Consider the following 14,273-nt stretch of genomic DNA (forward strand, 5'->3'; position numbering starts at 1 on the left):
GTTAACCAAACTAGTTAACTCTATGAAGACCTCTGCATGCCCCCTCCACATCTTACCCTCATCTTTGTTTAAAAGTGCTTTTCAGTCCATCGGTCCCAGCGTGCTCTCTATAATTAATGCTTCTCTGGTCTCTGGTCAGGTCCCTGCTTACTTTAAGAACGCTGTAATCCACCCGCTTCTTAAAAAACCGAGTCTCGACCCCTCTCTCCATAGCAGCTTCAGACCCATCTCTAAACTTCTGTTCATCTCCAAGATCTTGGAAAAGGTTGTGGCTAAACAACTCACAGCTGCTCTTGATGAACATAACATCTATGATAGCTTCTAGTCAGGTTTTCGTAGAGCTCATTCTACTGAAACAGCTCTTCTTAGGGTCTCTAATGACCTTCTGACTCACAGTGATGCAGGGTTCTGGTTCTGGTCCTGCTGGACCTGACTGCAGCCTTTGACACTGTTGACCATCACCTGCTACTGGAGAGGCTGAGAGACTGGGTAGGCCTATCAGGATCTGCTCTGGAGTGGTTCTCCTCTTATCTCTCTGAGCGCTCCTTTTCTGTGGCCGTCTCCAAGTTTAGGTCCTCCACCACCTCTCTTACCCATGGTGTCCCACAAGGTTCTGTGCTGGGGCCTGTGCTCTTCCTCCTCTATCTGCTTCCTCTTCAGCACATCCTGAGCTCCTTCAAAGGAATCTCCTACCATCGTTATGCAGATGACATCCAACTGTACATCTCTTTTAAGCCCCATGAGATGTCTAAGCTGCAGCTGTTACACACCTGCTTAGACTCTATCAAAACCTGGATGGTGGGAGCTTTCTTCAGCTGAATGAAGATAAGACTGAGATCCTCATCTGTGCCCCAGACAAGCTGGTTCCCAAAGTCAGAGACTCTCTTGGTCAGCTTGCTTCCCACACCAAACCTTCCGCCAGGAATCTTGGCATGACCTTTGACCCAGCTCTCACCCTGGATTCTCATGTCAGTTCTCTTGTTGGCTCTTCCTTCTTCCATCTCAGGAACATTGCTAAGCTGAGTCCCATTCTGTCCCGCTCTGAACTTGAGACAGTTCTCCACACCTTCATCTCCTCACGCTTAGACTACTGTAACTCTCTTTTCACGTGTCTGAGCAGAACCTCCCTGAACCATCTACAGGTGGTTCAGAACGCCTGTGCTCGGCTTCTGACCAAGTCCTCCAAACACACCCACATCACCCCGCTTCTCCTCCAGCTTCACTGGCTGCCAGTCAACTTCAGGGTTCATTTCAAGATCCTGGTTCTGGTCTATAGGGCCTTACATGGACAAGCACCATCTTACATTGGTGATCTTCTTAGTCCCTACACCCCCAGCAGGTCCCTGAGGTCCAGTGATCAAAGCCTACTGGTTGTTCAGCGCACCAGGCTAAAGGTCAAAGGTGACAGATCATCTGCTGCTGTGGCCCCCAGACTCTCGACCTCTCTCCCCCTGAGCCTGAGATCAGTGGACTCAGTGGTCTCCTTTAAAAAGCAGCTGAAGACTCATTTGTTCAAGCTGGCTTTTGTATGACCTTCTTCACCTCTCTCTCTTTATTCTGCTCTCCCCACCTATTCCACCTTCCTCAGGATCCACTGATTTCCCTCTTTCCTGTTCACTCTCTCTCTTTCTTTACATTTTTTTCTTTTAAATCCCATTTGCTTATTCTTGCTCATGTTAAATATATTTTTAAACATTTTCGAAATGCTTTTTTTTCTATTTTTACAAGTTGTATATATTTTGTTTTTGTGAAGCGCCTCGTGATTTTTACCTTGAGAGGCGCTATAGAAATGATATTTTCTTCTTCTTCTTCTTGTAAGATAGGTAGACACAGACCCCCCCTAAGCAGACAGGTAGGGGCCTCCTAGTGGATAATTACTGCATAGGCGATTATCTTTCAGCTGCAACTAGTTATTTAACCAAACTGGTCCAACGAGCTTCTTCTCATTTCTTAAACAACCAGGTGGAAAGACACGTCTAGTGGTGGAGAAGATGTTAGTCTGTGTGAGAAAGGTCAGATCATCGGCATCAAGCGGAGAAAACATCTAAGGAGACGCAGAAACGACTAAAACTGGGTTCAGAACTGTCCAACTGGTCTGATGAGTCCAGATGGACCCTGGTCCAGAGTGATGGTGCATCAGGGTAAGAAGAGAGGCAGATGATGTGATGCACCCATCATGCTTAGTGCCTACTGCATAAGCCTGTGGGGGCAGTGCTATAATCTGGGCTTGCTGCAGGTGGTCAGGTCTAGGTTCAGCAACAGGATGTGCTCCAGGAATGAGGTCAGCTGACTACCTGAATATCCTGAATGACCAGGTTATTCCATCTTCCCTGAAGGCACGACTATATTCCAAGATGACAATGCCAGGATTCATCGGGTCAGATAGTGAGAGAGTGGTTCAGGGAGAATGAGACATCATTTACACACATGGATGGGCCACCACAGAGTCCAGACCTGAACCTCATTGAGAATATTTGGGATGTGCTGGAGAAGGCTTTGTATAATGGTGAGACTCCACCATCATCAATGCAAAATATTGGTGAAACATTAATGCAACACTGGATGGAAATAAATCTGGTGACGCTTATCAAAACAATGCCACAGCGAATGTGTATCATAATCAAAGCTAAAGGAGGTCCAGCCAAATACAAGATTGAAAAATAGGCACCAAAAATAGATGCATATCATAAATAAGCCCATCAGATACTGTTAAAACATTTCATAACTGTTGGGGACAAACACTATTTTTAAGCTTCTCTGTCCTGGAGTAAAATGAGTGCAACCACTTGCCTCCTCTGCGACTGCTCTTCTGCCTCATCAGAAGGTCATGAAGTGTAAACCTGCCATTTCACATGATCATTCTCAACTTGTTTAATGTGGTTCTTTCAACAACCTTTTGCAGAGACTCCAGGCTTGTAGCTGAGTTCTTTCTTCACCTCTGGGTATTGTGTAATTAAAAGTGAAAGTTCTGATCATGCTGAGCTACTTTCACAGCACTTAAACTCAGGGTAGCTTTTCTCCTAGTTAATACTCCTGTTAGACCAAATGGAATCAGTCAGGAAAACAAATACCCTTTGATAGGGACAGGCAGGAGCTCCTCAGACACCCCCCCCACCCCCACCCCCCCACCCCCCACACCCCTGTTTGTCTGCATTCTGTTTCAGCCACATTTCATATTTTTTCACCGCTAACACTCGCTCCCTCTCTTTCTCTCCTGTGGCAATACAGACTCTCTATGGTTTTACATCTGAAACATACATGCATGTGATATATGTGATCTACAAACATATATATTTGGCAAACTATGGATGTATGCTTTTGTAATAGAAAAACGATTCTTGTTGTGATGCTTTATATCCATGCATGAGTAGATTTAATGACTGCTAACAATATTAAAACAGGTAGAAATCTAATGCAGGACATACATTGTGTATGATTATTAGCAGATTAACATGTTTTACTGTTTTATAAACATGTCTACTTTATTTTTATCATCAGTGTGTCAGGGATGTGTTTATATGTGACAGTATAAACTAGAAAAATATATTTTTTAATGAAAATGATTGTAAGAGAATGTTGTGTGATGCCCATGCCTGACTGTTTTTCTGTTCCTGTTCTGCAGGGCCTCACTGTGGAGCTCCTGTGTGGTTTTGCCTCTCTTGGCCCTCACATGGATGTCTGCTGTGCTGGCAATCACCGACCGACGCTCTGCACTCTTCCAGATTCTATTTGCTGTTTTTGATTCCTTGGAGGGCTTCGTTATAGTTATGGTTCACTGCATCCTGCGCAGAGAGGTATCTAAAATAAACTCTTGGTATACGACATACACTCACCGAAAGGATTATTAGGAACTGTTCAATTCCTTAATCAAAGTCATTTATTGTCATTTCTACCACATGTGCAGGACATACAGAGAAACGAAATTGAGTTTCAGTACACACAATTCAGAGATCAGACATCCATGGGCAAGACACATGACAAGAATTGGTGACTGCGGTCATTCGCAACACGAATGGGGGGGGGGGGGGGGTTTCCACAGCATCTGTCTGCATTCCTTCCTTCGTGGGGGTTGTTGTTTGCAGTCCAAGGCTGCCTTGGCATCAGATTAGGATGACAAGACTGTGTTTGGGTCAGGCAGAGATAATTTTCCCCTCTGCCTTCAGTCTGTAACTGGTCATTTCAGTCCTTCAGTGAAGCCAATTCGGGTTATTAAACATCTCCACACCGTCCGGTGACCCTCTCTGAGATGACATCCATTTTGCGCACTAACACCGGTAACGCAGCTAAGACATTGTCCAGCTTACGGTTCACCTCGAGTAACGTCCCAGTCTGTGAGGTCTCCGCCCGGACGGTGCTGTCCATGGGTGCGGGTCGCCCTTCAATCGCTCCCGTCTTCCCAATTTTTCGGAAAACCAGATATCCTCCCACTCCAATCAGAAGAAATCCAGTGATCATCAGGCCAAATATCCACACGTCTTCGACGTCTTCAATGGACAGCTGAGAGAGACAGACGACCTTCCACTCCTTCCAGGAGTCGAGCATATATCCCGCTGCGTGTGTCCCGTGAGGGCATGAGCGAGCCCCCTCCTCCATTCTCATCGTAGAAAAAACTTTTCAATCGCGTTGAATGACCAATTAATTAAATCCATTTCTGAAAAATAGGGATTTCCAGAGGAAATGCAGAGAAGCGCTCTGTAGGCAGACAGGACAAAAGAGCCTTGGGAAAAAAGATAAGGGAGCAAAGCAGAAGCGTCTGTGCTCTGTGAGTGCCAGGAGAAGAAATGCAATTATCTAATCAACCAATCCCAGGGCAGTTGCTTCAATGCATTTAGTGGTGTGGTCCTGGTCAAGACAATCTCCTGAACTCCAAACTGAATGTCAGAATGGGAAAGAAAGGTGATTTAAGCTATTCTGAGTGTGGCATGGTTGTTGTTGCCAGACGGGCCGGTCTGAGTATTGCACAATCTGCTCAGTTACTGGGATTTTCTTGCATAACCATTTCTAGGGTTTACAAAGAATGGTGTGAAAAGGGAAAAACATCCAGTATGCAGCAGTCCTGTGGGCCAAAATGTCTTGCTGATGCTAGAGGTCAGAGCAGAATGGGCCGACTGATTAAAGCTGATAGAAGAGCATCTTTGACTGAAATAACCACTTGTTAAAACCGAGGAATGCAGCAAAGCATTTGTGAAGCCACAACACTCACAACCTTGAGGTGGATGGGCTACACCAGCAGAAGACCCCACCGAGTACCACTCATCTCCACTACAAATTGGAAAAAGAGGCTACAATTTGCAGCAGCTCACCAAAATTGGACAAAGATTGTCCAGGCCTTAAAACAAAGGGCATATTTGCCTACCTCTCTTTTAACTCTAGGAACAACAAAAAAGATCTGTTCGTTATGTCGCAGACCGTGAAGTGAGTTGTAACTTACCAAATGTAACTTAAGATAATCAGGGTAGTTAAAGTAAAAGCTTTTGAAAGTAACCTGAATCCAGTGAAACTGTATCCTGGCCAAAGGTGCAAGCCAGGAGGGACAATGAAGCACAAAATGGCATAGATGCCATATGCAACACCTAAAGAATGCAGACAAAAAGCAGCGGTATTTTGCTAAATAATGACAGCATATTCCTCAGTAGGCCGAAGCAGCTGTGTGACTATTCTTTCCCTGATCAGAAAGTTAAAACATTTAACAGAACGACAAAGTATTTTTACCTGAGAATTGAGTTTATGTGTACTTGCATGAACATGAGTTTTAAAAGTTAGATCAGAATCCTGTCAGTATCTGCTCCAACCCCTCTGACTCTTGGTCTTCTTTACCCCTAATTAGTTGTTTATTGGACTCACCTGCTCCTTGTTATCCTACCCATGTGTTTCTGATTGTCCTTGTGTATTTATACCCCCTGTTTTGTACTTGTTCTTTGTCAGGTCATTGTTGTGTCTCCACCCTGTTACGTTGTGCCTGTTGTATCATCCAACCTGCCATTATTTATTAAATCCTTTTTTTTTTTACCTGATCTGGCATTTCTGCCTCCTGGTCCAGCTTCACCACACATGGGTCACCACCATCTACACTGCATGTGACAAATTCAGCCAAATGCCAAGGTATTTAAAAGGTCTCAATTGATTCAAGAGGCGAAGAGTCGTGAAAACGAAGATTAAGGTATTTTTCGCTTGAGTCTACAGCCTTCTTATGAAATAGTAATGAATAGGATTTTGATTTAAGTAGAATTTTATTGACTTATAGTCACTGCTGAACAGCATCAAAATCTTGCTGTAGAGATATATTTATCCCAGAAATGGTTGGTTTGCTACAGTAAATAACTATCGTCAGCATAAAGATGTGTATCACGGTTATTTCAAGAATAAATTTTTATGTCGATTCATTCCTTACTGTAAAGCAGTCAAAACATTATTAAATCACTTTAGATAAATTACTCATTGTAGATAAAACAGAATAAGAATGTACTCAACTTGTAAAGTTAGGAAATCATTTACGAGACCAAATAAGATTCTTTATTAAAGTTATAAACAGTCATGTCTTATGAGGAGACTTTGTGCTTTTCAGCTCCATGTCAACATGAAAGTTTGTTATGACGACATATCCAGATGGCCAGGGTAAGATAAACAAACAGTGGACTGTTTTGGTATGGGGAAGCATTCAATATTCCAGGCAGATGAAATCGGCTGGACACTTGATGTGTGGTGACATCTGCCCACTGGTAGAGCAGGTTGTTGACGCATGTCATCACTTATGCATTACATGGCATTTTTGTACGCTACACCATCTTTGTTTTTAATGAGAAATTGAGCATTGTGGTGTGTGATGTATGCTGCTCAGCGCTGATTGGCTTGGTTAGAATTCTCAGGGGGTGGGCTTATTTGAATGGGAGCATTACCAGGTTCTTTGCTTCCCACAAGGAAGCACTGGCATGGCTGACCAGGCTACACAGACACCATTGGTTTCTTTGATCACCACCAACAGGAAGGGGAAGTGTCTTGCCCGAGGACAAATGACTAGCAGGACATTTACATGCACATCAGAAAACTGAAGTATTGCCCTAAAAACACTCAAATCTGTTTTTTAATTGCATGTATACACATTGATCTGGCTGAAGGCAAACTGGTTCTAAGTGAGCTGAAGTACCCTGGTAAAGCAGTAGCAATCAGAATACATTCTGCATGTAAATGGGTCAGCTGAACTGAACCAGTTGGATGCTCGCGTTCTGGATGTGACAAGACCATGGAAACGGTCTACTGATAATATCATCACCCCAATGTAACATGTGTTACACCATCACACAGTACAGTATGTGCCAAATAAACTGTGCTGAAGAGCTGTTGTTGTCCATTCCTTCGACCATCGTGCATATCCTGTGTCAATTCATCTGCGTTTCTCCCACCAGCATTTGTTTTACTATTTGCTTTGCTATAAGCTAACTGGAAGAATGCTGACATGATAGGCCTACTGTACTGGAGTGGAAGAAGTCTGTTTTCTAATGCAAATGTAAACTAGGATAAAGACTTCCAGCTCATTAACATAACATCAACCTGGATTGATTTAAATGTCGGCCGTGTGCTGTGTGACAGACTTAGTGGGGCATGAGCTTGCAACATTCCAGGTATGGGGCAGATGCTTAACTTCTCTGCCACCATCGCCCCACCCATCTGACAATCACATTAATAAGAAACGGTTCTGGTCTACTTTTACATCATCAGTCTGCTGACCAACAACTTTAGGACCATTCTTCTATGCCTTGTGTCTTGCAGGTCCAGGAGGCTGTAAAGTGTCGCGTGGTGGACCGGCAGGAAGACACTAATGGAGATTCAGGAGGATCTTTCCAAAATGGTCATGCTCAACTCATGGTACACATCCATATTTTGAGTGCAAATTCCTTTTAATTGATACTGTTGGGATGTGAACTGCATAGACAGTAACTGTTTTCTCTCTTCAGACTGACTTTGAGAAAGATGTGGACATGGCTTGCAGATCAGGTGAGCTCTAGTCTGACTTCTTGTGTGGTTTTGTCTTCTGAGACAAGCCCTTCCCCTTAACTGCTGTTGAACAACCGCAGCATCTTATTGTCAAGAGCTGTTTGCACACAAGGTTGCCGAGCAGTGATGCATTAGATACTGGCTGTGATCAGAAATCTGCTGGGAGTGGAAGTCTAATTTTGACTTTAACACAGAATATCAACAACAACATCTGGTGGAGAGGGCTGCTGAGACTTCAGAAGGAGACAAAAGACAGATTACAGATTTTTTGTATTTATTTTTTTATTTTCTTATTCATTAAATAGAAAAAAGGGCCACAGAGGATGCAGTTCAGTTTGAAGCACTGTCTGAATGTAATGCTTCCACAAGCCTAAAATCATTATGCTGAAATGATTTTGGGACACAATGTCCAGGGCCGGTGTCGGTACAAGATCGGCTCGGGGTCCGTCGACTGCTGATGACGTCAAAGTAGTTGATTGGCTGAACATGAACCTTACGGGATTACGTAATAACGTTACGTTGTTATTACGTTACGTTGGTCCAGGCAAATCGTTCTGTTGGAAAGATGGACAACTTTTACAAAGAAATCCATCATTACCTCTTTGATAATACACTTTTAGCATAGAGCTGCATGTATATTAGGGCTGAACAATTAATTGCATGTGCAATTAAATTGCGATGTGACAAAAGGAGATTTTCTAATCGCAAAGGCTGCAATTTGGCAGCGAGTGGTTAGCGTAATGCTAATATACAGGTGCTGGCCAGTAAATTAGAATATCATCAAAAGGTTGAAAATATTTCAGTAATTCCATTCAAAACGTGAAACTTGTACATTATATTCATGCAATGCACACAGACCAATGTATTTCCGATGTTTATTACGTTTAATTTTGATATTTATAGGTGACAACCAATGAAAACATCAAATCTGGTATCTCAGAAAATTAGAATATTCTAAAGGCCAATGAAAAAATGTTTGTTTCTCTAATGTTGGCCAACTGAAAAGAATGAACATGAAAAGAATGTGCATGTATAGCACTCAATACTTAGTCGGGGCTCCTTTTGCCTCAATAACTGCAGTAATGCGGCGTGGCATGGACTCGATCAGTCTGTGGCACTGCTCAGGTGTTATGAGAGCCCAGGTTGCTCTGATAGTCGTCTTCAGCTCCTCTGCATTGTTGGGTCTAGCGTATTGCATCCTCCGCTTCACAATACCCCATAGATTTTCTATGGGGTTAAGGTCAGGCGAGTTTGCTGGCCAATCAAGGACAGGGATACCATGGTCCTTGAACCAGGTGCTGGTGGTTTTGGCACTGTGTGCAGGTGCCAAGTCCTGTTGAAAGGTGAAGTCTGCATCCCCATAAAGTTGGTCAGCAGCAGGAAGCATGAAGTGCTCTAAAACTTCCTGGTAGACGGCTGCATTGACCCTGGACCTCAGGAAACAGAGTGGGCCAACACCGGCAGATGACATGGCACCCCACACCATCACTGACGGTGGAAACTTTACACTGGACCTCATGCAACGTGGATTCTGTGCTTCTCCGCTCTTCCTCCAGACTCTGGGTCCTTGATTTCCAAAGGAAATGCAGAACTTGCTTTCATCAGAAAACATAACTTTGGACCACTCAGCATCAGTCCAGTCCTTTTTGTCCTTGGCCCAGGCGAGACGCTTCTTGCGCTGTTTCATGTTCAAGAGTGGCTTGACACACGGAATGCGACACCTGAATCCCATGTCTTTCATGAGTCTCCTCGTGGTGGTTCTTGAAGCGCTGACTCCAGCTGCAGTCCACTCTTTGTGGATCTCCCCCACATTTTTGAATGGGTTTGTCGTCACAATTCTCTGCAGGGTGCGGTTATCCCTAGAGCTTGTACACTTTTTTCTACCACATTTTTTCCGTCCCTTCGCCTGTCTGTTAATGTGCTTGGACACAGAGCTCTGCGAACAGCCAGCTTCTTTAGCAATCACCTTTTGTGTCTTGCCCTCCTTGTGCAAGGTGTCAATGATTGTCTTTTGGACAGCTGTTAAGTCAGAAGTCTTCCCCATGATTGTGGTGCCTTCAAAACAAGACTGAGGGACCTTTTAAAGGCCTTTGCAGGTGTTTTGAGTAAATCAGCTGATTAGAGTGGCAGCAGGTGTCTTCTATATTCAGCCTTTTCAGAATATTCTAATTTTTTGAGATACCAAATTTGGAGTTTTCATTAGTTGTCACTTATGAATATCAAATTTAAATGTAATGAACATTGGAAATACATTGGTCTGTGTGCATTGCATGAATATAATGTACAAGTTTCATGTTTTGAATGGAATTACTGAAATATTTTCAACCTTTTGATGATATTCTAATTTACTGGCCAGCACCTGTATGTGGAAAAACCCATAGGAATGTGAATGCTAATATCACCGATTACATTCTTACAAATTAAGAATTAGAAACATGCCAAATGATTACATTTGGAGTCTAATAGAAAGTAAAACTACCATCAATCAAATAAGTACAGACAGGTATTTTAGTAAAGCCAGAAAACTTTTAACTCCAGAGTTTTGGCTAGCAGCTATGAGCGTACCTGAACTACGCATGGACAAGACGTCAAAAACTCTAAACACAAAATACTTCAATAAACGGGACACACTTCTTTCCTGCAAAGACAGTTTCACAGGTGTTGCTAATACCTATGATCCTTCAAGGGATGTGCTCAAAGAGGAGTTCAACATTATGAATAAGATATAATGTTTTATTTTACAAATACCATTATAAACACAAACTTAGTCTTAAGAAACATTATTTTAATAACGAAACTGCTAAATTCTTTCTAACAGTATAGATGTGTAGTGTATTTTGTCCAAGTGGGTTTGCCGTACTTTGACGTCATCGGTAGTCGAAGGACCCCGAGCCGATCTTGCACCCGAGCAGATCTTGTACCGACACCGGCTTTGCCGACAGGCAACACAGGCTGGAGCAACCTTACGATGTCAACAACCAGCCTGTTTACCGAAGGGTTCTACCTAGGGGGTAAGAGAACTGTTTACCTTAATAAAAAGTAAAAATTTAAAGTGTAAGTTCACTTTTGTTTCTATTGAAACCACAGTGACTGGGTGGACTAACTGTTTACTTTGAAATGAGTGAAATCTTAAAGTGTAAGTTCACTTTTACTACATTTATTTGATGGACTAACTGTGTAATTTGAAAAGAGTGAGATCTTAAAGTGTAAGCTCACTTTTGCTTCTACTGAAACTGTGCTCAATTGGTGGGTTAAGTCTTTATTTTGAAACAAATGTATTCTTAAAATGTAAATTCACTTTTGCTTCAACATTTACTTGATGGGTTAACTTTTTACCTTGAAATAAGTTAAATCTTAAAGTGTAAGTTCACTTCTGACTAAACTTATCATGTACTGTTTAAGCCCAAAATGGGACTTTAAAAGTACACGTTCACTTCTGATTAGCCTTACAATTACTGAATTGAGTCATTAATTCACATTAATAATTCACTTTAAAATCTAATTTGGTAAAATGACGCACACCAGAATTTGATCAACCCTGGCTGGGCCTTCCTTGTGTGAGGGTGTCTAGTGATAATGGCTGAAACATCCTGTGATCCCGAGGTCCACTACTGATGATGTGTCCAAAATTCCCTCCCGTTTAATATTAGTCTAATATAAATTAATATTAAATGAGTTATACCATGGGTGGACAGTTGTTTTTTCCTTGTTTCGTTTTGGCTCACTCTGGACTCTAATCTGAACGTTGGTCTGTGTTCTGACCTGTGTATTTCACCTTTATACTGGGCTGTAACCTTGCCCATGACCCAAGTCCTTAGCTTATGACCCTATCTTTCTTTCTGCTCTTTCCTCTGACCCCACACCTAACCCTACCCCTCCCCCTGACCCTAACTCTGACCTTAACTCTGACCCTGGCCCTCACTCTAACCCTAACTCTGACCTTGCTGCCCTTTTCTTATCATCTCCCAACTAGTGGGAGATGGACTGGGGGACCCAGGCAAGCCTAGTCCGGCTCGGTTGTGGGTAGGATGCATTCACGTCTCTCTCTCTCTCTCTCTCTCTCTCTCTCTCTCTCTCTCTCTCTCTCTCTCTCTCTCTCTCTCTCTCTCTCTCTCTCTCTCTCTCTCTCTCTCTCTCTCTCTCTCTCTCTCTCTCTCCTCCCCCCCTCCCTCCCCTAGATGAACCAATACTGGAGTGGGGTTTCTGAGTGACATGTGACGACCCGTACACTGCCGGGGTCACCCTAAATAAACTGTTTTGGTCTGTGACTGATTCAGGGGGCGATCACTGAGTACTAATATACTGATCCTAACCCTGGCTCCCCATCACATTTTGTGTGCATTTTAAGATATTGATGTTTGTTTTTAAAGCCCTACACGACCTAGCTCCTCCTTATCTGTCCGACCTGCTGACTCTCTATGTACCTACTTGTATGTTGAGGTCAGCTGACCGTCTACTGCCTTGCATTGCCCAGATGGCCTCCAAATCATGAGGTGAACGTGCGTTTTTCCATGTTGCCACCATGCTCTGGAACTCACTTCCCATTACAGTTAAGCTGGCATCCTCTCTGCCTGTTTTTAAATCTTGTTTAAAAACCTACTTTTATGACTTGGCTTTTAAACAGTGATTCTTGTTATCATATTATGATTTAATAGTTTTTATTATTGTGTTTTTTCTTATTATTTTTACTTTTGTTTTAATTGATCCTGCCTGTTCAGCACTTTGGACAGCTCTCAAGCTGTGTCTTAAATTGTGCTATAGAAATAAAGTTGGTATGGTATGATAGACCCAATCCCCTCTCCCCTCATTAAAACCTGTCTTCCCTCTCTCTCCCCTCTTATTATCAGTATCACAAACACCTCCCTAACTACTGGATCTGTCCCACCTTCACTCAAACCCGCCTCCATTACTCCCATTCTGAAAAAAACCTGGTCTGAACCCAGACTATGCATAGTTTCAGACCCATTTCTAACCTCCCACTACTCTCAAAGACCCTGGAACGCTCAGTCACCACTCAACTACAACAATACCTAAAATTCTGCCAACTCTCTGAAACTTTCCAATCCGGCTTCCGTGCTCATCATAGCACTGAAACTGCCTTACTGAAAGTAACCAACAACCTCTTGATTGCTTCTTACTCTGGTTCCCTCACCATTATCCTCCTCCTTGACCTCAGCTCAGCTTTCAGAAGTGTTTTTCAGAAGTTTTTTTGTTGTTGTTGTTTTGTTTCGCTACCATCGATCATGCAAGACTTCTTAACCAGTCTTCAATCATCTATTGGTATTACAGGCTCAGCACTCAACTGGTTCACTTCTTACATCACTGACCACCACCACTATGTCTCTGTCAACAACTGCACCACACACACTACCCCTGTCACCCATGGTGTTCCCCAGGGCTCTGTGCTGGGGCCACTCCTCTTCATCCTTTACATGCTCACCCTTGTTCATATCATACGCCAACACGGTCTCCACTTTCATTGCCACACTGACGACCCACAACTCTACCTGTCCAGCAAATCAATCACCCAGCCATTCTTTCCACGATTTCAGGATGCCTCTCTGACATAAAACATTGGATGGATTAAACTGCTCCAAAACAGAACTCGTTATAACTGGTCCCAAATCTCTTCTACCCTCAGTTCAAAATATTTCTCTACAAATTGACCGTCTCACAGTTACTCCCTCCTCTACAGTCTGTAATCTCTGCGTCATCTTCGACTCCTCCCTTTCCTTCAAGTCCCACATCAACAACATCTACAGGGTATCGTTCTTCCATCTCCACAACGTTGCCCGTCTCCGTCCATCCCTCACTGATTCCACTGCCCAAACACATCTTTACCTTCATAACCTCTAGACTGGACTATTGTAACAGCATTCTTTATGGACTTCCTTCCTCAGCCCTACAAAAACTTCAATACATCCAAAACTCAGCAGCACGTTTACTCACTGACACTCGCTCCAGGAACCACACAACTCCAGTACTCAAACAACTTCACTGGCTCCCAGTTCCATACCGGATCCATTACAAATTGCTCCTCATCACTTACAAATGCTTCAATAACCTTGCACCATCCCGGCACCTCCGTTCTGCTTGCTGACTCCAACCTCCTTTCCACTTTCAAAACAAAACAACACACCATGGGGGATCGAGCGTTTGCAGCCGCTGCCCCCACACTTTGGAACTCTCTCCCACTAAACATCAGGAATTCTACCTCTCGTTCTACTTTCAAGTCACTGCTTAAAACCCACTTCTTTAAATTGGCCTTCTCTTAGGATCAA

At 43.1% G+C, this 14,273-nt stretch overlaps 1 protein-coding gene across 11 annotated transcripts in view; it reads left to right on the forward strand.

Annotated features, from left to right (window-relative positions):
* The window catches only part of adgrb1a (adhesion G protein-coupled receptor B1a), a 433,081-nt gene that overhangs the window by 380,853 nt on the left and 37,955 nt on the right, over positions 1-14,273 (forward strand). For all 11 annotated transcript variants that reach the window (XM_070551267.1, XM_070551269.1, XM_070551266.1 and 8 more), the window contains 3 exons: positions 3,623-3,794; positions 7,768-7,863; positions 7,953-7,992. In XM_070551267.1, coding sequence (XP_070407368.1) covers positions 3,623-3,794; positions 7,768-7,863; positions 7,953-7,992 — 308 coding nt within the window. The remainder of the gene's footprint in view (positions 1-3,622; positions 3,795-7,767; positions 7,864-7,952; positions 7,993-14,273) is intronic.

This window comes from Nothobranchius furzeri, chromosome 5 (assembly GCF_043380555.1).
Source record: "Nothobranchius furzeri strain GRZ-AD chromosome 5, NfurGRZ-RIMD1, whole genome shotgun sequence".
Lineage (NCBI taxonomy): Eukaryota > Metazoa > Chordata > Actinopteri > Cyprinodontiformes > Nothobranchiidae > Nothobranchius > Nothobranchius furzeri.